Source organism: Numenius arquata, chromosome 20 (genome assembly GCF_964106895.1).
Source record: "Numenius arquata chromosome 20, bNumArq3.hap1.1, whole genome shotgun sequence".
In the NCBI taxonomy this organism is placed as follows: Eukaryota; Metazoa; Chordata; class Aves; order Charadriiformes; family Scolopacidae; genus Numenius; species Numenius arquata.
Window position 1 is genome coordinate 2774198 of NC_133595.1, and position 25792 is coordinate 2799989.

General features: G+C 49.6%; 1 protein-coding gene across 1 annotated transcript in view; it reads right to left on the reverse strand.

The window, feature by feature from the left end:
* Positions 1-3334: 3334 nt before the first annotated feature.
* Positions 3335-25792, reverse strand: part of KAZN (kazrin, periplakin interacting protein) — a 103949-nt gene continuing 81491 nt past the window's right edge. The window contains exons 2-8 of the mRNA XM_074161616.1: positions 22992-23183; positions 7134-7270; positions 6381-6551; positions 5860-6049; positions 4985-5115; positions 4636-4686; positions 3335-4013 (exon numbers count right to left, since the gene is read on the reverse strand). Of these exons, the coding sequence (XP_074017717.1) occupies positions 3846-4013; positions 4636-4686; positions 4985-5115; positions 5860-6049; positions 6381-6551; positions 7134-7270; positions 22992-23183 (1040 nt within the window). The 3' untranslated portion in view covers positions 3335-3845. The remainder of the gene's footprint in view (positions 4014-4635; positions 4687-4984; positions 5116-5859; positions 6050-6380; positions 6552-7133; positions 7271-22991; positions 23184-25792) is intronic.

Consider the following 25792-nt stretch of genomic DNA (forward strand, 5'->3'; position numbering starts at 1 on the left):
TATTTTCCTCTCTCGGTCTAAAGTCCTCGCTGGGGGAAAGCGCTTGTGACTCCGTCTGAACAACATTATCGGGGCGAAGTGCACAAACACTGCGAGTCAGCCCTAAAATAAACACACCGCCGGACCAGACCTAAAACCATTGCATTTATGGGGCAGGGTTCTGCATCTCAAAGGGTGGGGATGAGTCTTATTTCCAGCCTGGAGCGCTGGCCGGGGAGGGGGAGAGGGGGGAGGGATGTTCGTTGACTTTGGCCATCAAAAGTCAAGTGGCCATGGAACCCTTTGGCCACATTCAGTGAGGAGTCTCGGTGGGCACAGGGGTGACCGAGATGGCTGCGGTGTCCCCTGCGTTGGGCTGCGGCTCGGGGACTGCTCACACGATGGCAGGGATGCAGCCAGCATGCCGGGGGGACGCAGCAGCCATGCAGCAGCTCCGGCACGCACACCCACCATCCCCAGCGACACGTAGGGCAAGAAGGGGGACAAAGCCACCGAGACGACACCCCTCAGCCCAGGACATCCCCCCACGGACCGCAGAGAACAAGCCCCCTCCGCTCACCCCAGCTCTGGCACAGATGACACCCATGTCCCCCTCCCCAAGGAGAAGCGACGGCCCAGGACACCCGGCGCGGTCCCCAACGGCACAGGCATCACAACCAGGACCGGTGTCGCACCCGGAGCTCTTAAACCCATGGTTGGGGTGGGTGAGGACCCGCACCCCCTCCCCTGCACGCGAAGGGCAGACACAAGTACCTGCGAGGAACCGCTCCAAGTGTCACAAACCCCGCCACGGTCCGTGCCCAGCTTATCTCTCAATAGTCACGTTTAATGCAATGTTTAATTCCCATTAATACTCTTATTACAGCTTCAGGTGACAGAGCTATGGAGCCAGCTGGCTTCTAGAGGGGTTTTTTTTCTTTCTTTTTCTATTTTTTTTTTTGCTCAAAGTCTCCCCACTTCGGACTTTGGTGGCTCTTACCTGCTCTGCAGCTGCTCGCAAACCCAGCGGGATGTTTCTGTTGGAAAAGAAAAAAAAAAAAACAAAAACAAAAGGAAAAAAGGTACATCTCTTCATCTATACTCTCATTTTTGAAAAACAGAAAATCATTGCAGGTCTTGTCTGAAATGGTCTTTTTTTTTTCCTCCTGGTCGATCATAGCTTGAGTATCTCGAGCGGCTCAGACTGTGGAGAGCGGGTCTGGAGGATGCTTTCCCTGCAGGACACCACGACCCCCCCGTACGCCCTCCCTGGGCACACCATCATCACCCGCGAGCCGTGCACCCACAGCCCTGCCTCTGTCACTGCCGTCCTCCGCTTCGCTCCAGCTTGCCAACACGGCCACCACCCCCAAAGCAGCATCAGGCCCCGCTGGAAGGGCTGGCACAACCCTACAAGTGACAAACACCATCTGTAAATTCGTAATAATTATTGATCCATCCTTAAATTATTAATAATTTATTCACTAGCAAGCGTTAGAGCACTAAAACTTCTCCTTTCTCTGTCCCACCTGCTTTTCTTGGCATCACATCCTCCATATCCCAGTGGAACATCCCCTGGCTGTTCCTCCCCAACATTCCCAAATCTTCACTCACCTTAAATCCCTATTTTATAGGGATGCACTGACGGCCCCAGTCTCCTGCCGGGTCCAAGTGCTCCGCCAGCAGCTAGTCCTGGGAAAGAGCTGGACCAGGGATGCAGCCTTCTCCTGCATCCCTCCCTCCATCACCCCGGGGACCCCCTACTCACACAGCAGCCAGGGCAGGGGTGACAACGACCCTGCCCTGCACCCCTGTGGCTTGTGCCCAGTGCCACGACGGCGATGCCCACGGGCCACCGCCGGCATCGGCCCAGGATCTCCATCCAGCAAGCAATTAAATCACGTGGAGTTCATCTGTACTTTAAAATAAGCTTTATTTAGATCTTTTATAATTTTATATTTGCATCCATGCCTTCAAGGATTCTCCCCCACTCACGTGGGGAAAAGTTAAATCTAATGTTACCCATAATTCATATGCTATTTGTCGAAGTTCTCTTTTAAATAAATCATCCTCTTAGTAATTTTTAGAATTATTTCCTAATTTACAAAAAAGCTGAAATGCAAAGGAAACTACTCAATAACAAGGAGATTGCTCATCTGTTCCGGTGGTTTATAGCTTAAATTATAAAAACACAAGGAGAACAAAAAAACCAAAAAAATACCCCCCAAAAACCAACAAAAACGTATAAAAATGCTTCTCTGCAGAGAAAGGTGCCACGGGGCAAACCCTGCCCTGCCACCCCCCGTGGCCTCTCCGCATCATCCCGTTAGCAGGAATACACAGCGCAAGGGCATTGGCGGTTTAGTTCGGTGATTTAAGACAAAATACCCTTTTTTTTTTCAACCAAGGGCGCGCGTATGGGAATTAAGAAAAATAATACACTATTATAGCATCATTAAATAAATCTTAATACATTTTTAAGAGCTTAAAATTATATCGTAAGCATTAAAGCATAAGGTACTTATCTTGGCATAAGCAGAGCGCGGTGCGTGTTAGTGGAGAGGGGAAGCGGCCGTCGCACCCGGGGGGCTGGTTTTGGGGCATTTTCCAGGAGATTTGGAAGCACAAGCTCCACCTGTGCTTAAAAATCACCCCGGCACCGGAAAAACCTCCCCGATGGGGCCTCGTACCGATTTCCCCCGCCCCCCCCCGACAGCAATAACACCCTGAACGTGGGCAGCCCCGGAGGGGGCGACGTGTCGGGATACAGGGATATTTTGGGATATCGCCTTTCCCCTCCTCCCAGCTCATGCCGGATCCCCCAAATTTTACTCAAAGCAAAGGGTGAGCCCCCCCCAAATGTGGGGAGGGGAAAAACACAGGCAAAGCTCCCCCCAACCCCCCACCCCCCCCCCCCCAGCTTTCCCCCCCCTCTCCACCCCGTCTGATTTCCCGGCACATATTTAGGTTTGCGTTTTCCAAGGCGTTAAGTGCTCCTGGGGCATCTGGAGCCGAGGGAGCCCAGGGAGGGGGGGGGGGTCCACGGCTCCAGCCCCCCCGCCCCCCGGCAGCAGCTTCCCAGGACAGTACAGTTACAGTACAAACACACCCTTCCTCCTCCCCGCCCCATCCCAACCGACGTGGAAAAATATAAAAATCCCAAAAAACTTCTGCAATAATTTAGTTAGAATAGCTCCTCTGGGTTTGTGCAAATAAATTAAAACAACTAAAAAGGAAAACGTTAAAACACTTATTTCCAGACCGGCAGGCGGTAACAACCAGCCCGTGTCACCTCCGCGGGGTTCGGTCAGGAAGACATCACAGCAAATGAGATATTTTTTCTTCTTTTTTTCTTGGTGTGTGTGTGTGTGTGTGTTTTCTCTCTTAAGGTCCCTCAGCTGGGCAGGTCCTTCGTCCCCGAGCGAGGACATCCCGCGGGCTGGGCTCCAGAAAAACAGCGGGTTTCGGACAAGAGACGTCACAAAGCACAAAGTGCACAATATTTCTGGTATTTACAAGAGACACAGCAGTCCTTCAAGTTTCAAGTTTCGTCAAAAGAAGGAGGAGGAAATAATAAAACGACGACGAAGAAAAAAACCAACAAAACAAAAAACCAACAACAACAACAAAAAAAAAACCCAACCCGAACTGACAAACTGAAGCGACAACAAAGGAGTTACCAGAATGGGGAGAATAAAAACACAAAAAAAGAAAAAAAGGGGGGAAAAAAATGAATTTACGACACAGCTGCATCGCTCCCAAGACGACAGGTAACACGTCCACAGGCAGGGCCGGGGTGGGGGTATGTACATCGGCGACGGTGGGGCCGGGGAGAGGCTCCCGGCGCTCGCCCGGCGCTGGGGGGGTCACCAGTCCGCGTCCTCCTCGATGTAGTAGTCGGGGGCCGTACCGTCGAAGAGGCCGGGGTCGAGGGACTTGCGCTGCTTCCCCCGGGCGAACACCCTGGAGATGGAGCCGAAGCCCATCTTCTCTTTCTTCTTTTTCCGTTTTTGGTCTTCCAGGTCCTCTAGAGACTGTGGGGGGGAAGGGTGGGGAGAAGACAGGGGTTTGGCCACCGAGTTTTTCATCCACCAGGTGATGTCCACCCACCCATAACCCATCCCACGCCAAGGATGATGGATGGACCACGGGGTCCGTGTCCCAGAAAAATATTTGGGTCCAACTCCAGAGCACTGTTAAGGTCCTGGACCAAAATAAAAATACATTCCCGAAATACATGTGGTGGAATTTCCGGGGAAATTGGGCCCCTTCCCCACATTTCTGGGAGTTTGGCTTCTTAATTCAATTGGTTCAGGGTTGTAAAGATCAGAGCAAAGGTTTGTCCATGGCTTACAAAAATTACCCAACATTTTAGGGTCCAATACAGCAGATTAACCTGATCTAGGCTCGGCTTTACAAAAAAAAAAACAAAATAAAGACCACGATGGGCCCCGAGCATAGCAACCACCTATGGCATTACCTGGATTTTGGGGCAAATCATAGCAATCTGAGACATCCCAGGCTTACATTGCAGGATGGCTTCTGCTCTTTTTTTTAAAAAACAACCCAAATCAATGTCCCTGAGCCCACCCAAATCACGGACTAGCACAAGACCGGGTCTCGCGAGCGGGATTTAAACAGGGCTTTGTGCCCTACCTGTACGATGGGGTTGTGCAAGTTCTTCTGTACCGGTCCAGGACTGTCCCCCTGCGGCAGAAAGAGACGGATTCAATTTCAGCAGCCCCAAGCCAGCCCGGGACCCCCCCCAATCCCAGTAAAAAGCAGTTTATTCTGGCAGCTGAATCGCTGTGGGGCTAGGATAAACCCCAGGAAAGCAGCTCTCCAGGTCAGCAAACCTCCAACCCATACCCCACCCCCAAAAAACTCCACAGTTTTTGGAAGTGGAGGACCCGCAGCATCCCCAGAGTCTGTCCCCCCAACAGCAGGACCCCCCTGCAGCGGGAAAGCAAGCCCCCCCCCCCCCCCCCATCACATAGTGCCTTACGTTGCAGAGCGAATGCGTTCGATGCCGGGGCGAGTTGATGTCGCTCGGCGTGGACGACCGGTCGCCCTCGGCCGCGGAGGCATCGGAGATGATGGACGGCTGCCGGGAATGACAGGGACTCACTCTGACCGCTGGAAAGCAGGGGTGGAAAACCAGGGAGTTAACATCACGCCACCAAACCTGACCCCACACACTTACAAACCCCCCGTTTTTGGGATGTTTTGCCCATTTTTTTCCCCCCTCTATGGGGGAATAAGGCAGCTGCCCGACACAGGTTTGACCCCACACTCCGAACACAGAGTCACAGAATGGTTTGGGTTGGAAGGGACCTTAAAGACCACCCAGTCCCACCACCCTGCCCTGGGCAGGGACACCTCCCACCAGACCAGGTTGCTCCAAGCCCCCTCAAACCTGGCCTTGAACCCCTCCAGGGATGGGGCAGCCACAGCTTCTCTGGGCAACCTGGGCCAGGCTCTCACCACCCTCACAGCAAAGAACTTCAGATTCATCTCAATCTCCCCTTTCAGTGTCAAACCCTTCCCCCTTGTCCTATGGCCCCCCTCCCTGATCAAGAGTCCCTCCCCAGCTTTCCTGGAGCCCCTTGAGGGACTGGAAGGGGCTCTAAGGTCTCCCTGGAGCCTTCTCTTCTCCAGGCTGAACCCCCCCAACTCTCTCAGCCTGTCCTCACAGCAGAGGGGCTCCAGCCCTCCCAGCATCTCCGTGGCCTCCTCTGGACCCACTCCAACAGGTCCATGTTCTTCCTGTGCCGAGGACTCCAGAGCTGGACACAGAGTTCCAGGTGGGGTCTCACCAGAGTGGAGCGGAGCGGTAGAATCACCTCCCTGGACCTGCTGATCCGTGGCGGGGGGGCTCACCTTGCCGGTCGGCCGAGTGCTGGGGGTGGGAGTGGTAGAGGGTCTGCTGGCTCTGCCGGATGGCGGCCGTCAGCGGGAGGTCAGCCTGCATCACCCACTCCTGGTTGCCGTTCAGCACCGTCTCCCCTGGCATGGCCAAGGAGTGGCGCTTGGGGACGTCCTTGGTCAGCGTGGCCAGGGACTGCTTGGCCTGGGGAAGGACACCAAGGGTGGTGGTGATGGGGAGGGAGGGAAACCACATGAACGTCTTCCAGAGCAGCAGAACCACCAGCAACACGCTGCAACAAAACCACCCTCCCTTTTGCAATTAAAAACCCAAATTTTGTTGCTCCCTGCACTGAGAATATCCAGCTCATTTCGGATTATTTTTTCCTGCCAATGTTGGAATAACGCAACAACAGCAGCGAACACACGCATGCAGCAACTGCAGCCAACGCTTAAATGCAACGCTGTGATAAATATTGAACAGCAGCGGCGCAGGGCTGGCCCCGGAGTCGTGCCCGCCGCGTTCTCCAGCTCACCATGGCCAGCTCGGCCTCCAGCTCCTTCATGCGGTTGTCTTTCAGGTCCAGCTGGGAGCGCAGGGCGCTGGCGTGGTCCGTCGCCTCCTTGGCTTGTCGCCGCAGCTCCCACTTCTCCCTCTCCAGGAGGTCCTTCTCCTTTGCCAGGGCTTTCACCGCATCCTCGCTCTCCTGCCGGGACAGGGCAGCCGTCAGAAAGGGCAAAACCATTTGCCCGTGGGTTTTCCACGCGCCCATGGGATTTCCACGTCCAGGAAGGGGAAACCCACGTGAAGGGAAAGACCTCTCTGCCATAAGCCCCTCCGGGGCCACTTGACTGCAAGTGGCACCTTTGGGTGTCACTCTCAAGAGCCCTGTGCGCTGGCAGGGAGATGTGGGATGTAACCAGTCCCCCGAAAAGGGATGCTCACTGTGCAACCTGCTTAAAATTACATTAGATTTCCCAGCTCTGGCTCGCTGACCCATTTTCATAGAATGGCTTGGGTTGGAAGGGACCTTAAAGATCATCCAGTTCCAATCCCCTGCTCTGCGCAGGGACACCTCCCACCGGACCAGGTTGCCCAAAGCCCCATCCAACCTGGTCTTGATTCCTCTGGTATCTCTTTATCCTTAACCTGCTGCGGTCCGGCCCTTGCAAGAGCTCTGGGGAGTTTTTTACCCGATTGCAACCCGGGTTTTGTCACTCACGCCACTGCCAGTTCCCCCCCCCCGCCCGGTGCCCCAAGACCTCGGGTGCTGGGCTCCTACACTCACTTTCCTATGCTGCTCGTAGTTGCGGATGAAGTCGCGGAGCTGCTCCTCGCGGCTCTCCAGCGTGGCGTACAGCTGCTGCATCTGGCTCACCAGGTCTGTCTTCTCCGACTTCAAGCGCTTGCGGTCAGCTTTCATGGCTGGGGGGAGAGAAGACGGCTCAAGCGCGGCAGCCCCCTTGCCTCCATCTCTTTTATTTTTTGAGAATTAAGTACCAAAATGACAACCCCAGGGGCTGGGCTGGGAGTAGACACCCAATTCACCCCCATTGCTGCATCCCCAAAAATACCCAGCACATCTCCACATCATTGCCCACCCTCCACGGAGCAGCTCAGCCCCTGGAAAACGAGATTTGGGAGCCAAACTACTACCGCAGCCTTGGGACCTGGCACAGGAAAAACCTACTCCTCCCTTTCCAGGATAAATAAACCACAACCAGCTTTATTTTTAGCAGCGAGGCAGATTCCTGCAGCGCTCCCACCAGCCCAGGGCACGGCTCGCCCCAGCGTCTCCCCCCTTCCAGCTCAACGATGCTGCGTGGGGACGAGGGGACAGAGCAGGAGGGCTGGGGGATTGGGGGCACCACAGGATGCAAGATGAAACCAGGACCTTCATGTTTTCCCTCTCCCACGCCCCAGCGAGGGATGCTGGCTGAGCACCAACACACGGACAGATTGCTGGAAGTGTGGTAAAACCAGGGAGAATTACAGAAATATGACGTAGCACAAGGGACTTGAGAAATTTCTGCTCTTTAAGTGCTTTGCCCAGCCTTGAACCTGGTTCTTGGCATTGCTGCAGAAACGCTCTGCGGGTCCCTGCTCCAGATACACCCCACCCCACCAAAATCATACCCGATTTAGGCATCCGAATACAAATATTGCTTTTTCATCATAGGAAGGACTTTGCATACTTTTCCGCCCTGAGGAAGCGCCGCTCTCGAGGGAGCCCCCACGATGCTCCTTGCACTCGCGGCACTGCAAGCAGCGCAGCCCTACAAGTCATTCCTCTACTTGAATAAAACTAAAAATCAACCCCAAACCCACCACAATAACCCCACAAAGCCACCAAGAGCTGTCTATATTACAAAAGCTGCTAGAAGATGATAGCACCATCCCAAGCGGGACTCGTCTCCACGCACACTCATGGGTCCAACCTATTTCTATTTAAATTAGATGATCCACGACGGGCGTTTCAGCCCACGCTGCGTTTCCTAATATTCTAATAATGAGGTATCACCCAGCACCACATACAACATATCACCGTAATACACTGAAATAACCCCCAAAAGAGGAGCAGCACCTCTGCTCAGCCAGCTCAACAGAACTCCTTTCAACCACCTCCCGCATCCCAGCCGAGCTCGTTACAACAACCGGTTCGAGGAGAGATTTACTCGGGTAGGAAGTTATTTCTGTGCACAGGTATTTCCATATGTCTGCGCTGGGAAGATGCAGAATAAAACAAGGAGTTGGGATGGAGCCAGGGAGGAAGGGAGAGAGCTTGGAGGCTGGGGGAGAAAAAGGTTAGGGAAAAAAATCAGACCAAACAGACGTTTAGGACAACAGAGATTTTCATCTGTCAAACACCAGGAGATGAAACTCTTTGGACCAACTACTCTGCCATTAAGCACCGCAGGTAAGTCAAAACCCAGAAAAACAAGGAACCAGATAAGAAATGCCACCACGATTCACGTTGTTCCGTGGTAGGGGAGCTGGGACAACTCAGCCCCTTCCAACACTGAATCAGAGACCCAAACTGCTGCTAAATCGTGTAGGTATTTGATTAAGAGCAATAGAAAACAGTGTGCCTTCAACTCTCTTTGAAGAAGATTGCCTAAGACCTTATGACCCCTTTGAGCTCATCTGTTAATTAGAGATAGGAATTAATGGAGACAGTTATAAATGTCCTAAGACCTTATAACCTCTTAAGCTTATATATTGGCTAGAAACAGAAATTAGCAGAGACAGTTACAAATGTGTTATTATGCAAAGTTAGTTTAGCATGTCAGGTAGGAAGAAGAGAAGAGAATCTATCATCACAGAACCAGAAAGAACCAATTTGAAGCTGCCGAGTTTGCAAAACAAGGGACATAACGACCCAGGTTCATCTAGAGGTCAACTGATGAAGAGGAAGATACGACCACCTGATGAAATCAACGACCACCAGAGTGGCTGCGATTACTAACAAAGGACACTCGATGGCAGCAAAGACCGTGAAACAATCTGTAATGTCATTCTGTAAATAGTTCTAGGAATAGGCGTGCTTACGTCAATCAATTTGTGGAAAAACCACAAATATGTAAAAGCTCATGTAAAGATAAACCCTTCGAAATCGCTGCTGGGTGGGAGCACCTCGAGGAAAATCCTGGTGTGACCCCAGCGCCGCAATAAGGAATACCTACTTAATATTCACATTGGCTACCGAGTCTGGTTCTTTGCTTCAGATTGGCGATCCAGATGGGACCCCCTCTGCCCGTCTGCAGGAGCCATTGAGATTAGGACTCTCTTGGGTACCCCCGGAGATTTCTCTGGAGAGACTCCTCGATCACTGCGGGGATGGACAAGGACCATCTAAGAAAGGTATTCTTTAAAAATCTAACTTTTGGGTTTGGGACCGGGCCGTTTGGTTGCTGCGCTACCCTTAAGTGGTCACTTTAAAATGCAGGGTGAGCGTATGCCGGGCTCTTGCGCCTCACAGGTGTCCTTTGGGTTTTGTGGGCAACCTAAATTGGGGTTAAAGTCCCTGCTTTGGGGTTAGAGGCCCCAGAAGTTATCTGTAACCTCCGTAATTTGTATTGTAACCATTTGTTTGTTTGATATGGTAATTAGTAAAACCTATCTGTGTGTCTTGTTTTAGTGTATATGTTTTATGTGGTCCTATTGATTTTGCTGGTGTTCGATTTGTTTTGTTAGCACCTCATTAGTACGTTTTGGGGAGGTTTTGGTTGGAAAGGTGTCCCAGTTCGAAGTAAAACAGAACCAACTTTTCTGTTCTGTAATTTTACATCTTAGCTGGGCCTCTTCTAACTAACTAAACTCTGAAATGAACAGCATGTTGTTCAGAAAACTTCACTCTCGCAGTGATAAGACCAAGATTATAGTGATAATAGTGGTAAGACCTGATTATACCACGGAATGGTGTGCAGAGAGGCCCTTGCTTATACTTATTGCTGTAACAACCAAGGTCAGGTAACTTCCTTATTTGCCCCGTTGGAGGGTCGGAAGTGGAAAAGCGTAGTGGGGTCCCACCCATAGGGAGGAGCAGGCAGGAGAGGTGACCCAAAACCGACCAACAGGGGATTCCATCCCATCTGCATCATGCTCAGTATAAAAGCTGAGGGATCAAAGGGTCAACTCTCTTTCTTCGCTGGCTGGCATCTGAGGAGGACCCTGTCTGCTCGCCTGCCTTTGATCCCAATCGGAGCATTCCTGACTCCAGATCTAGAATCCAGCTCCTGTCCGTCACTGAGTCCAGTCTGGGACTTTTTCCTGTGCCTGCTGGTGACGTGATCATCATCCTGGGAGCTTGATACAGTTTTGTATAGACTTTATACTTTTTTTTTTCCTTTTCTTTTTCTTATTATTATTTATTATTTCATTATTTATTAATATTTTCCTTAAAGTAGTTTAGTTTTTTTCTACACTCATAAATCTCTTTCTCTTTTCCTCTCCTCTCTTTTTCTTAGAGGGGGTAGGGAAGGGCCAGCTGTCCTTCTGCTTGGTCAATCCGGTCAAAACCAGGACAAAAGGCGATATTGAGATTGATGTTTTATGCAACTGCAGCCGCGTGGTGTATTGGGATAGCTCTGGTGCATCTATTGTTGTTATTGTATTTGTTTTTTTTTTTTTGAAAGATCCGTGCACGCCTTAACTGTGTGTTTGTGCTTTATGTATACCTTGGGACTGTTAAATTTGTGAAGGGTGTAAGCCTATTTTGCATTGGGTATTACAGGCGTACGTGGATAGTTTTTGTGGGATAAGATTGATTGAGGTGGTGACTTGGTGAGAGTACTTTGTGGAAACAGGAATTAAGAAATAACATGGGGGGACAGCAGAGTGGTGGTATCGTTAAAAAGAGCCCGTTAGGCTGTATTTTAGATGATTGGAAAGAGATTGGAGGTCCACCGGGTGGTGCCACTAACAGAAAAACCTTGATAAAATGTTGTAATCAGTGGTGGCCAGTGTATAAGCTTGATTATGGGGAGGAATGGCCATTTAACGGTACCTTGAATTATAACGCTTTGTTGCAACTGATGCTGTTTTTGAGACGTGAAGAAAAATGGGATGAAGTAATGTATGCCGATATGTTTATCACTTCGTGAAATCATCCAGAGTGGCAGAAAGAACGTGGCATGAATTTGGCTCCACAAGATCCGTTGGTGTTGGCATTAGAAAAGGAAAGAAAGAAAGAGCACGGAAAGCTGTGGTGGTGTTGTTCGGCGTGTGATATAGGACAGAGATGTTTAAAAACTTTAGATAGAAAGAATGAAGGACCTGAGAAGATAGAAGATTACTTGTCCCCTCCTGAAGAGAGGGGTCCTTCTCCTGTAGCAGATCCAAAGCCTCCAAGCCCTCCTTCTCCTCCGGAGGAGGATGAGACGGCCAGCGGGGAGGAAGGGGGTGCAAAGGGAGGATTTGCCCCGATCACAGCCAGAACCCGTAGCGAGCAGAACACCAGGGTTCCAACGCTGGCACCTTTACACTAAGCAACGGGTCCTACTGGACCTGCTCAAATCAGGGTTCCATTTACTATGAATGATTTAGATTCGTGGAGAGAGGTTGCGAAAGGGTATCGCGATGATCTGGCAGGGGTGACTAAAAGGTACGAGTTGATTGTTAAAAACCAGGATCCGGACTGGAAAGACGTAGATTTGTTGTTGGATGTTATGTCCAAAACGGAAAAACGGCTAGTGCTGAAAACTGCTGAAAATGGATGCAGAAGACTCCTGGTACACGGCCGGGAGCAGCTTTGTGAAGCAAGGACAGCACAAGGCTGGGTATGCTGTAACCACCACCAGAGAGGTGACTGAAGCTAAGTCACTACCTCCAGGAACATCTGCTCAGAAGGCTGAAATTATCGCCTTAACTCGAGCACTAGAGCTGGCAAAAGGAAGGAAAATAAATATATGGACAGATTCAAAATACGCCTTTGGGGTTGTGCATGCTCACGGTGCCATCTGGAAAGAACGAGGACTCCTTACTGCCCAAGGAAAACAAATTAAACATGCTGCAGAAATGCTGAAATTGCTGGAAGTTGTGAATCTTCCAGAAGAAGTGGCTATCGTGCACTGTAAAGGACACCAAAGAGGTAATACTGACCAGGAAACTGGTAACAAATTGGGAGATCCTGAGGCCAGGAAGGCTGCAGATAAGGCAGAAGTAATATCACCTTTGATTCCAGACGGTAAGCTCCAAATCCCTGATTTTTGATTCAAAATTGGAAAGGTATTCAAAGGAAGATAAAATTTTGATTAACGATATGGAAGGAAGTGAAGGAAACGATGGGTGGTTTTACGTTCCAGATGGACGAATAATAGTACCATCGGGAGTACTATGGAAATTGGTCTTAGAAGAACATAGAAAAACCCATTGGGGTGCAGATGCTCTGTATAAACAATTAACTAAGAAATTGGTGTGTCGAAATTTATATACTACAGTGAAGCAAGTCACACAAAGGTGTGAGGTTTGTCTAAAGAATAAGCCAAATACAAAGAACAGAACACGTGTCAGGGTAATTGGGAAAGGTAATAGTCTGGGGCAACAATGGCAAATAGATTTTCCCGAACTCCCAAGAAAAGGGCAGGGGGGGAGTATCGGTATTTGTTAGTACTGACAGACACTTTTTCAGGCTGGCCAGAAGCTTTTCCCTGTAGGACAAACAAAGCTAGAGAAGTCACAAAAGTATTGTTGCATGAGATCATACCTCGATTTGGAGTACCAGCAGTGGTATCGTCAGATAGGGGTACACATTTTTGTGCTAAGGTGGTAAAAAAGTTCAGTAACATTTTAAGAATTAACTGGCAGTTACATACTCCATACCAGCCACAGGCTAGTGGCCAGGTGGAGAAAATGAATCATCCGATAAAGCAACAATTGGCTAAAATTTGTCAAGAGGCTAATTTGTATTGGCATCAAGCGCTTCCTTTGGCCTTGCTTAGGATCCGAACCAAGCCAAAGCCCAAGGAAAGTGTTAGCCCCTTTGAAATTTTGCACGAAAGACCATACCAATTGCAGTATGCTGGAGATCTTACCCAACTAGGCGAGAATTATTTACAGCAATATTCAATAAACCTGGGAAAACAGTTAAGTTTGCTTGAGAAAACTCTATTAGCCCCCTGGGCCAGAGGTTTAGATCAGCCCGTACATCCTTTTAAACCTGGGGATTGGGTTTATGTTAAAGATTTTACAGGAAAACCATTGGAAGAGAAGTGGAATGGGCCATATCAAGTGCTGCTAACAACCTTCACAGTGATCAAGACTGAAGAGTAGCTGGCTTGGATCCACTACTCTCGAGTGAAGAAATCGCCAGAAGAATGCTGGACTACTGAATCTGTGGGACCAACAAAGCTGAAGTTTTTCAGACGTTAATAATAATAACAACTCTAATCTTCGTTTTCTCTCCCTTATAGTACTACAAGATGTCAGATGGAAATGCTGTGTTCATGCTAATATTTCAAACTTCAACAACGCTGCTACTAATCTATGGTCAAAGAAGTGTAGAATGACCATGGTCTCAAGCCCACGTTGGGTATACAGGGAGTATGGGAAACCGATCGGAGCTGAAAGATTTAAGTCTTTCCACTGTAGTTATGCATGGAAATGAAGTATACTCAGAAAAGGAATGGGGCTGGGATATAAACAATAGTGTTCGCAGACTATAGGGAAAACCGAAAGAACAAATACAAATTGGTTGCCGAGTACTCAATGGGTCCTACTCACCATAGACCAACTGAAATTAAAACAAACCACGTGGACTCTACCAGATCGGGAAACTGTAATACTGAATGTTATAAAATAATGGAGCCAAATTCAGATTGCTGGTACAATTTTACTTTTACCAAACCTACAGTAGTGTATTGTCTTTGGGGTTATAAAGGCATAGAATTATTATCTGAATTTATGATTGACACAATGACATCTGGGCCCGCTGAAAAGGACACGGAACCCATACCCCAACAAACTTTTGAAGGTGTACCTACTCAGACACCCATTAGTCTAACTCCTTACCTCTTCAACATTGGCCCTTATGTTATTAAAAATACAGGCCAACAACAAATGTTATTTAATCCATCATCCGTCTCTCAAACGGATACAATTAGTGATGCAAGTTATAGGACATAATTTATATAGGACATACAGGAACAGGATTGGGAGTCTTGAATAGTATGGATGCTGAAGTACTTGCAAATAAATTGAGCACGACAACAAATGATTTGAACAAATTGCAACATGCATTATGATCTTCTCTATCAGCATTAGGAACTAACCAATGGCTCTTATCTGATGTATTGCCTCAGTGGGAAAAGATTAATCAGAAGGGTCACCAACTGACAGTGGATGCACTCAGTGTAGCCCAAACCAATGTTTCTTTAGCTCTTAGCTGTATTCAAGCTCAGCTGTGGATGCAATCTACAGTAGCAGCAATTATACGAGAAGGTGAAGCAGGTACATTGCCCACTGAAATTCAAAAAGTGATCTGGGATAATGCAACTGAATTTGAAAGAGAATTGCAATCTTGGTGGCACCTAGTCAATTTGACTTACAACTCGACTAACAGTAAAGCTACAGCTTTTGTTTTAACAATCAGCAATGCTTCAGTCTATACCGTATACCCAATCATTGCACTAGGATTATATCACAATGGAACTATACTTTATCCATTAGAATGTAGAGTGTGGGCCCAATGGAATGGGAACAAACGGCAGACCATTGATGTTAGCGCGTGTTGTACGAAAACAACAAGGGTTTATTTGTGAGAGTAACACCACCAAAGCCCAAGACATTTGTCTTGACACTGAACAGAATGTTTGTAATGTTGAAATATATCATGATGAACATACTGAAACTGTACTTATATACATCGGAAAGGGATGTGTTTGTATGAGAACCCCTTGTGATACCATAGTCGTAGATAACGCTATTGTAAACACAAGTAATCGCTCAAATGTTTGTATTTGTAATTTCAGTAGGGTTGCAGGATGTGATTTTAATTATACAGCCCCTGTTACGTCTTATCAATTATGGCAAGCTAATTATACACCAATTCGAGATTTGTTGCCTAGTCCCATTGGAATGAGTCTTACGTTAGTAAAGAAACTTTTGCAACACGGTGGCCTGCGTCAGCTGCTCGAACGAGTCCGAAACAGTGGCCACGAGACTCTAATCACTGTTCAGCACGACACAGAAGAGATACACCGTGTTTTTGAAAGAGTAAAGAAGGATGAAGACTATCACTGTTTTTTGGATATTCTCCTCCAGCTACGAAAGTATTGGATGTACTGATACACCCATTGTTAGTAGTGTTGGTTTTAATGATTGCTTTCATAATGGTGCAGCTATTATTTTGGCTCAGACTAAGAAATTTCATCAAGAAAATTAGAGTATTACCAGTGGTAACCAAGTATGAACAATACGAAATGTTACAAAAGGATTCTCAAGCGCATTGAAAAGGGGGGATTGAATCAGAAACCCAAACTGCTGCTAAATCGTGTAGGTATTTGATTAAGAGCAATAGAAAACAGTGTGCCTTAAACTCTCTTTGAAGAAGATTGCCTAAGACCTTATGACCCCTTTGAGCTCATCTGTTAATTAGAGATAGGAATTAATGGAGACAGTTATAAATGTCCTAAGACCTTATAACCTCTTAAGCTTATATATTGGCTAGAAACAGAAATTAGCAGAGACAGTTACAAATGTGTTATTATGCAAAGTTAGTTTAGCATGTCAGGTAGGAAGAAGAGAATCTATCATCACAGAACCAGAAAGAACCAATTTGAAGAGGTGCAAGCTGCCGAGTTTGCAAAACAGGGGACATAATGATCCAGGTTCATCTAGAAGACAACTGATGAAGAGGAAGATCGTACCACCTGATGAAGTCAACGACCACCAGAGTGGCTGCGATTACTAACAAAGGACACTCGATGGCAGCAAAGACCGTGAAACAATCTGTAGTGTGATTATGTAGTTCTAGGAATAGGCGTGCTAATGTTAACCATTTTGTGGAAAAACCACAAATATGTAAAAGCTCATGTAAATATAAATCCTTCGAAATCGCTGCTGGGTGGGAGCACCTCGAGGAAAATCCCGGTGCGACCCCAGTGCTGCAATAAAGAATACCTGCTAAATAGTCACATTGGCTACCGAGTCCAGTTCTTTGCTTCAACACCAGGACTTTCTTTACTTTTCCAGCTTGGGAAATTACTACAGAAACCTTCTAAAAATAACCTTCCCAGGCAGGGTCGGTCTCAGCCCCATCCCTGTAGGATAACACACTGCTGAAAACCCCTCTACTTTTAAGCCCTTGAACACTTTGTGACACACACACAGAGACATATATATATATATTTATTTTCCTCAAGGATACCAAGAGACTTTTATAAAAGTTTAAAGTCACATTTGCACTCTCAGATGCTGGAGGCAACAAAAGGCTCCTAAGGAATTTAATTAAATAGTGGGTCCCCTATAGCATACAACCTGCTTTAATTAGTAGCAGCGTTCAGGGTCCTTAAAGATTTAGGGAGAACACTTCATTCCTTGCCAAAACAAAATATAAAACGTTCAGAAGTACTATTAGGAGAAGAGTTCTACCATCTCCCATGGTTGAATCTTTACCAATATTCACACCAACCACTACACACTGCAGAAAGATGATGGACTCGTGGTATTAAAAGAGTGGTTTTCTTCCTATTAACCCAATAGGACAATTTAACATTTGTTTCAGTTCATATTTGAGAGATTTGCTCAAATTAATGCACTTTTTTGCCTCCTCTATTACCACCCGCTCTCCCGCCTCCAAAACCGATTAGCTCCTAAGCTTAAAGAAGATTTATCAGTCATTTGAGAACTTCATTCCAAACCCAATTAATAGGAAATTAATTGAAAGAGACAGGAGAAAAAAATAAAAAGTTATGCAGAAGTGAGCAGTTGGGGCTGCCAGCAATTCCTGGACCACGCACCACTCGCTGCGGCAGCTTAATACGTCCTTAGCAAACAAGCCTGGCTAATTACTCAGTGAGGGAAAACGAGCCTTTGCGATCCACGGCGTGGCGGCAGAGGCGGCCAAGGAGGAATAAAGTAGGTTTTCATTGGCCTTCAGGGTCATGCGAGGAGGTAAACTGGCTTTTTTCTTTATTCTGATGATCCAGGACCAGGTTTCTGTATCACACACACACACACTCCTCCTTAGAATATCCAAATAAATTCTCCCACGGCCCTTATGCACGTGGGCTCTGGCAGAACCTCTAACCTGTTTGTAAACCCAAGACAACACGAAATCCTAAACCCTTACCGTGAGCAGGAAGTATTTATCTCACACAGCTTATCTGCATTATTTATTTTCCCCTCTCACCCAAAGCACACGGCAGAAGGAGAGGGGGGAACCCACCAGCCCACCCTCGGACTCACCACCATCCAAGCGATGGGAAGGATGGGTCGGGACCAGCAGTGTGACACCCCCAGCTCTCACTGTCACCCCCCACATCTCCGCCTGCACCATTAATCCTGCACGAGGTCAGCTAGCGCTCCCGTTACTTGAGCTTCCACCTCCTGCCACACGATCCGTCCCCCGAGCATCGCTCCTTCGGGAGGAGGATGATGGACTCAGAGCAGTAACGGGACCCGCCCCACGCTGGGCTCCTCTCAGCCAAAACTATTACAATCCTTCCCCAGCACCTTCCGTTTCCAGCTTTACCTAATGAGCGGACATCTAATTGCTCCAACGCACCAACCTGAGGGGCAGCAGCATGGAAACCTCCCAGTGGTGCCACCACTGAAGGTGCCACCACCCCCTGGACCCTGTGTGGCCTCAACATCTAACAACTTCTGGATAGAAATTAGCTACCCCATGCTAAAACCAGGCATCTTCCTCCCTAAATTGGGGGCTCCTGTAAGTACCATCCCCCACTTCGAAAGTAATGATAACGAATGAAAGAAAATGAGGTGGTGGCGGTCACGCTGTCTCACCCAGGTTTGCTTGGAGGGCATACAGATAATTAGTTTGACTACCTCGGTAATGTGATATTAGATGAAAAATGATTTACTTTTGGATCATAGAAATAGCAGCTCTGCCTGGCTTCCCCCTCCCGGGATGGAGCGGCAGAGCCCAAACACCAGCCAGGACACTGGCGGTGGACACAGCCCACCTCTGACCCCCTCCCTACGACTCCCATCTGCTTGCGAGTAGTTCTCATGCCCTGTACAATGTGATTTTTCATGCCAGGAACAGAATCAGAGCTGACTTTATCATTTACTGAAGAACATACTTCTTTTTTAACACTGGGAAAGGCATCCTCGGGGGGCACCGCTCAAGCCTCGGCGATGCCCTGCGCAAGAGCAACGTGTAAATCCATCCCGTCCCATTAACATTCACTTAATTTCTCCTGATTCTCCATCCCAACCATGAAATTCAATATTGTCACCATGACTAACCCATAAAATCGGTCAGCCCCGCGCAGGAACTGCAGCGCCGCTCCTTGCTTTGTGATTAAATCGGTGCGCGCTCCCCCGGTGCAGCCGTCACCATCTGTGGAGAAGATCTTGCCATCGAAGATGTCAACGTTACGTGGCGTCGGGCAGAGCCGGCACTCGTTCCTGGGCGTGCGGAGGTTCAGCACAGGCAGAAAATTGGAGCGTAATGTCAAATTTCAGGAAATAATTAGAGGAGGTATTCACCTCGGGGGAATTTACCTGGAAACACCCTGCTCTGAAGCCAAGAGGTTTCCAGATCAGACCCTCAATGGTCAACAAGGTGGTCAATGACTCCTGCGGCGATTTTATGGCGGATTTTCTGTACAGAGCCCCATGTCCCTTAGGTGGAGAAGGCTTCCTCAGTTGGATCCATGGTTGGGACGCCCCATCTTCTGGGAAGTCCACCTGCCAGGACGACCCATCTTCTGGGACATCCATGTGCCAGGATGCCTCATCTTTCTGGGACGTCCATGTGCCGGGACGCTCCACCTTTCTGGGACGCCCATCTGCCAGGACGCCCCATCTTTGTGGGACGTCCACCCGCTGGGATGCCCCATCTTCGTGGGACGTCCACCCGCTGGGACACCCCATCTTCTGGGACGCCCATCTGCCGGGATGCCCCATCTTTCTGGGACATCCACCCGCTGGGATGCCCCATCTTCTGGGATGTCCACCCGCTGGGACACCCCATCTTCTGGGATGTCCACCCGCTGGGACGCCCCATCTTTCTGGGATGTCCACCCGCCGGGATGCCTCATCTTTCTGGGAGGCCCATTCACCCAGACACCTATCTTCTGGGACATCCATCCACCCATTTCTTTGCTATCCACCCCCTTGCTGCACCTCAGGGGTGATGAGGGTTTCTGCAGGAGGCTTGTCGCAGCCCAAGTACCATCCCAGGGGGTCTCAGCTCCGAGCCACAGGTTCGGGAGGGGAGACCAGCCTATAACACGTTTGCGGAGCAGACACGAAGTCGGTTCACTCCTTCCCAAGCAGTGGGGAAAGCCAGCCCGAGGTCTCCAGCTTGGCGCTCGAAGAGGAAACAGAAAGCAGGTTTGCTCTCTGCATGATAATCCCGCAGGCGACCTCCAGAATATCGGATAAACCTTCCCAGGAACGGGGTTTCTGCCATTAGCCCACACGCTCACGGATGTCACCCGGCCAAGAGGCTCCTCGAGTCCCCCAGGCGCTCGGGCACGGCCCCTGCCCGCAGCAGGACCCGGCAGTAATAAAGCAGTCTGCAACTTCTCCCATCGGAGATTTCCGCATCAGAAACCCACACCACATCCATCCCTCTGCAGCCAGGGAAAACACAACTGCGTTAACACTGTAAGCACGACCCCGAGTCCCAGCAAAGGAGGAGAGAACCATAGGATGTAGCACAACAGGATTTCATTCGAACGTTAATTGATTAAAATAGAAGTGCAAGAGATGGAATTAGCCCAGAAAAAGGAGCAATAAGCACGCAAAAAGCACAAGAACTGCTTGAGTTACTCCCGCAGAGCATCCTGTGCCGCTCCAGATCCCCGCTCCCTCCCTCTGCAGCAGGGGCTCATTAGCACAGCGCGGGGAAGATGCTGCACGGGCTTATCGCCGGCTTCACCCCGTGCTAAATGCTGTCGGAAAGGGCTGGAAACGCATCGCCAAGGAGGGACGATGCACCCACCCTCCTCCATCCAGACCATCACAAACCAAACCCCGTGCTGCCGAGCAAAACGAAGGCTGTTAAAACTGCTGGAGCCCCCTCCAGCAAACCCCTCCAGCAAACCCTCGCCGCTTCCCTCCGCGTTAAGGCCCGGGCAGCCAATATCTGTAACCAGCTGCATCGCGCTTCCAGGCTGAGTGCCAGCAACGACGACAGATTTCCATATAATTTATCTGCTAATGACATTACACACGACCCAGCGTGGGTCGGATGCTGCTGCAGGCGCAGGGATGCTGCAGCCGACGCTGCCAACTGCGGGGCACCCTTCAGCGAGGACCGCGGGGGCTGTGCAGCGATGCACGCTGAGAGGTGGGCTTGGGAGCCCCTCTCTGGCTGCGGGACACCACCAACACCAAACCCATAGAGCACATCCAGGTTTCCCCGAGCTCCTTGCACTGCCTTATCCTGCAGCTCCTTAATTTCCCTGGAAAAATTAGCCCCGGAACAGGCTGCCCAGGGAGGTTGTGGAGTCCCCTTCTTTGGAGATTTTCAAGACCCGCCTGGATGCAGTCCTGAGTAACATGCTCTGACATGCTCTGGGCAATCCTGCTTCAGCAGGGGAGTTGGACTAGATGATCTCTATGGTCCCTTCCAACTCTAAAAATTCAGTGAAATTCAGTGAAAAATTCAGTGAAATTCCCCATTATTTCGCCAAATGCCTCCAGCAGCCGACCCATGTTTCCTGGCAGAGCCATTCACCAGGCGCAGTCACTGCCATTTTTCCTCCCCCTTTGGCTACGTTTCTCTACGGACAATTTTACACGGAAAGGAAAAAAGGAGGCTTTTTTTCCTCTCCTTCCAGCTGTTGATCCCGTTTCCACATCAGCCATCTCCATATCTGCCGCCGTGCTCAGCCTACTCTGTTGCCCAGCGCCGCCAGCCCAGCTCCCGGGGCGGGATCCAGCACGGCGAGCTTTTCCGAATTACACAGAAGCTTTCCAATACTGCAGAGGGGAGGGAAAGGAGCATCGGTTTTAAAAGGCTTCTTGCTATGTGCCTTTCCAAGTGCAAGCTGAGATTCCCTCTTCCTAGCCATCACACCTGCAGAGAAGTCCTGGAAAACCAATCCCAGCGGCTCACATGGCAGCCACTAAAAGCCCAATAAAAAAACCAACAACATATTCCTTAAATACTCACGATCATTCTCAAGCCAAATTCATTGCTTTCTACTATCCTCCACAGAAGTGCGTATGACCTCGCTGCAGCTTCATAGAGGGCTTATTATTCTTATTTATTTTTTTTTCTGCAAATAGTCTTAAAAATAGTTCTGCTCTACCATATTTTGCATTTATCAGTACTTCCTCCTCCCTGTCTGCGCAAATATACTCTAATTAAGGTTTTTCTTCTCCAATTACGGTTTTATAAACCCAGAGCATTTCCTGCTGCCGGAGGCTGCACCGGGTGGCACCAAGCAGGGGGGGGAAGATTTGGAAGATATTTTGGCTGTTAATAAATTATAGGGATGCTTTTGCAAATCAGAGTGTGATAAAATTAAAAGCACCTGGATTGAGGTAGTTTTTCCTGTTCTTTTCCCCAAATCCCCCACCCAAATACAGCCTCAGCCTGATTCTCTGCCCTCCCTGGGCATCTCAGCATCCCGGATGGGGGGAAATGTGGCGGGATGGGGGTCTCCCCCCCCAACCCCCACCACCACCGCCGCTCAGCCTCTGAGCCTGAGAACTTTTGACAGCCTCTCCTCGTAATCCGCAAACGCGAGCTGACAAGTGGAAGTTACACCCGGTATGTCGGGGATTTGAGATGATATTTAGAGCCGCGGCGCTGCCAGGGTTTGACGTGCGAAAGCTTTCCCCTGCTCAGGATCATCCCCCGGCTCTGGCCAACAGACCGTCCTGCCGAGGCTTATCGCCAGCTCAGTTTTGGGGAGGAAAAAGCTGCAATATTGCATTTCGCCCTGCAAGTCCCAGTCCCAGGAGGAAGAACCCGGCCCTGACCACCGTGGGAAAACACCCAAATCACTGCAGGAGGAAAGGAGGAGACCCTGCACGCCGCCTGGAGACCCTGCACACCGCCTGGAGACCCAGCCTCTGCTCTTCTGCAGCGCTCCTGATAACTCACGTGGGATAAGGAAAACTGCTCTCACCAGGAAACTCGCCGCTTCCCTCCTAAAAGAGTCCGAGGGGCTCGAATCCAACCCGCCCCCCAACCTCGCAAACCTTCCCAGCTGCATTTCAGCTGCTCTCTTGGCTCTGGTCTCTAGCCAGCCGTGGAGGAATTAACTCTGCGATGCTGCAAACGCCTCCCACACCCCGTTTCCCACCCTGGTCCGTCCCAGCACTGCATCTCTGGGGCAGGACGGGGGGGTCCCAGGGAGCACTACCTTGAGATCAACCCCCCCCCGGCCTCTATACACACGGCACAGTCCAGATAAAAGGGACAGCTTTTCCTCTCTTTTTTAACTAAATTATTGAATTTTTGGTGTCCTGGTACATGAGAAGAGGGGCGCGCAGCCCTTACCCTGCAGAGCCTCCTTGGCACGGGCCAGCTCCTGCTCCTTCTGGGCTAGTTGCACCTTCAGCTCGGTGGCCGAGAGGACCTCCGGTGACTTGCTGCCGTGCGTCTCCTCCAGGTCCTTCGCCAGCATTTCCTTCATTTGCCGGAGCAGGTGGACCTCCTCCTGCAGCTGGGCCACCTCCTCCCGCAGCAGCGCTGGAGGAAGAGGAGACACAATGCGAGGAAGTCAGCGACGGCTCCCGGCACGGCCCCGCTGCAAACTCAAAACCCCGGGGGAAAACACTGCTGGGGTGACACCCCACCCCGCCTCCACTTTCAAACCTGTTTTGTACAGCCCAAAACCTGCAGTGGTCCCCACCAGCACCCCAGGAACGGAGGAAGAAGAAGAGGGAGGGACATGATGGGGAGAGGGGCATCCCCCGGGTATTAGTTACTGGGTTTGGCATTAAAAAATTAAAAAGATATAAAAAACAATAAAAATAAAATAATAAAAAAATTAAATAATAATAAAGAAAGGTAATAATAAACCAAGAACCACCTTCCCATCCCACTGGCTGCTCGTATGGCCAGCGTCCAGCTCCACTGTGCCCCATACGATGCGCTCTGGCTCTGCCTCCAGCCATCCATACGTTCAGGGCGTACGCAACAACATTCAACCAAACCCCTCTGAGACTGGAAAGCGGAAGATGACGCTTTCACACCTGCAGACCCAAACCTTTAATTTTTCAGATTTACACCCAGCGACTGCTACACCCCCCGAAGCTGCTGGATCGCAGGAGCATCCCCCAGCCCAGGACCCCTCTGTGGCAGGGACCAGGGAAGCTCCAGGCACCTGGTCTTCTACAGCTGCTGAGCATAATTAAAGTGGTTTTTTGCTATTTCCACATTGCTCCCATCGCCCTCGTCTCCCCTCTTCCTACAATACACTTTTTTTGCCGTGCATGCACCACTGCAATCCTCCATACAAGCCAGACATCACAATAAAAAAATGATCAAAAATGATCACAAATGTCAAAAATGACAACATACGAAGTTTGATTTTGCTCTTCCCCCCCAACTTTGAGGACACGCAGAGAAAACCCCTTACTCATCCCAAAGGGGATTATCGATTTATTGGGTTTGCACAACAGACATGGGGAGAAAAGAATAAATCCCTCAGCACGCATGTCACAGCTACCGGAAAAATAAAATAGAAATAAAAAATAAATGCCCCTTCTCCAAACTACTGCGCTTGGGTCCTTTCCCCGCCATCACCGAGCATCAGCCCAGCCTGGGGGACAGTGGCTGGGCAGGAAATATAGGGGGTTTTCCCCTTATTTTTGCTAAGGTTCCCCCTTCCCATGTGCTGGACCGTTTCCTTTCCGCCCCGGTCTGTGAGGCGCGGAGGGGAGGTGACGCCGGCGGTGGGACGGGGAGAGGCGGCTCCGGCCGGCAGCTGCGCCAGGAAGGCATAAAATCTGGTTTGCATACTTGAAATGCTTCCCGTATGAAAACTGGCAAGGCCCCATTCTGTAAATTATTTAGCAATAAAGTCACTAACGAGGAACAGTCGAGCTCCGGGGGCTCGACTGAGGATTTCGGCGCGGTCCAAGGCGTTTTTTTCTTGAAATCCGTGCGAAAAAAGCAAGAACCGAGAGGCGGCCGAGGCCAAAGTCATCTTCCCCGGGGGGCTGCAGAAATGCAGCGTTTCCCCTCCAGCCTCTGGGAACGCAGGGGAGGATGCGAGGGACACGTCTACGTTGTAATATTTACCAGGCAAAACCCACCCAGCGCCTTCCCCGGCCGCAGAAAGCCCCGCACAACCCCCCCCTAAAACACCCGTGGCTGCCGCTAATGGCTCGTTTTTATTTCTTTCCCCCCGCCTCCCCAACTGATAATTCATTTCCACTTCTCAGGACAAGCTGCTTCGCCCAAGAGATGCAGCAAATGTTCTCCGGGCAAATGATTAACCGGCGGAGGAGGATCCAGGCAGGGCAGTTTGCACAAGGGCGACCCATCCCGAGGGATTTCTGCAAATTGCAGCGGTTTTGGTGGGAAACGGAGAAAATCCACCCCTGGCGGGGACCCGGAGAGGGGAACGGAGCCCAAGGAAGGGCAGTCCAGGGGGGAATTCTGCAGCGGAGAATCCCGGAGGAGTCCTTTGGCATGGCCCAAAAAGCTGATTTGCAGCTGTTTCTGACAAAGTTCCTCCCTATAAAACGCTGCCCAACGCAGCTTCCCCGAAACCACACCATTTCCCTCTGGTTCCCGGTTAGAAAACAGTGAAAAAACTCAAAAGCATTCCTACTCCGAAGCACGCAGCAAGGCAATTCAATCCCCAGTTTAGTACTCTAACTCCCGATACGGGCAGAAACCACTAAAAGATTAAAATCCAAGCTCTATAAGAAGCTATAGGTGCAATCTGGGAAGGAGCACGCAGCACAGCACCCCCCACGCCACCGGCTGCAAGCCAAAACCTAGGGAAAATCCTGAATTATCGAACTCAGGATCAGCCAGATACCTGAGATTCTTGCTTTTACAGATATATAATTTAATATATATATACACACACACAAAAAAAAATGGATTGGGCTTTGCAGTATATATTTATTTTTGCAATATATATTTATTTTTGCAATATATATTTATTTTTGCAATATACACACTGCCAGCCCAATCCATTTTTTTTGCATGGATACATATAAAAAAATTGCAAAGCACAATCCACACAGCCAAGGTTTAAGGGGGGAAAAAAAACCCCTACACCTTTTGCTGGGCTCCAACAGCAGAAGACACGCCGTGGGCTCTTCTAATACATCGCGAAG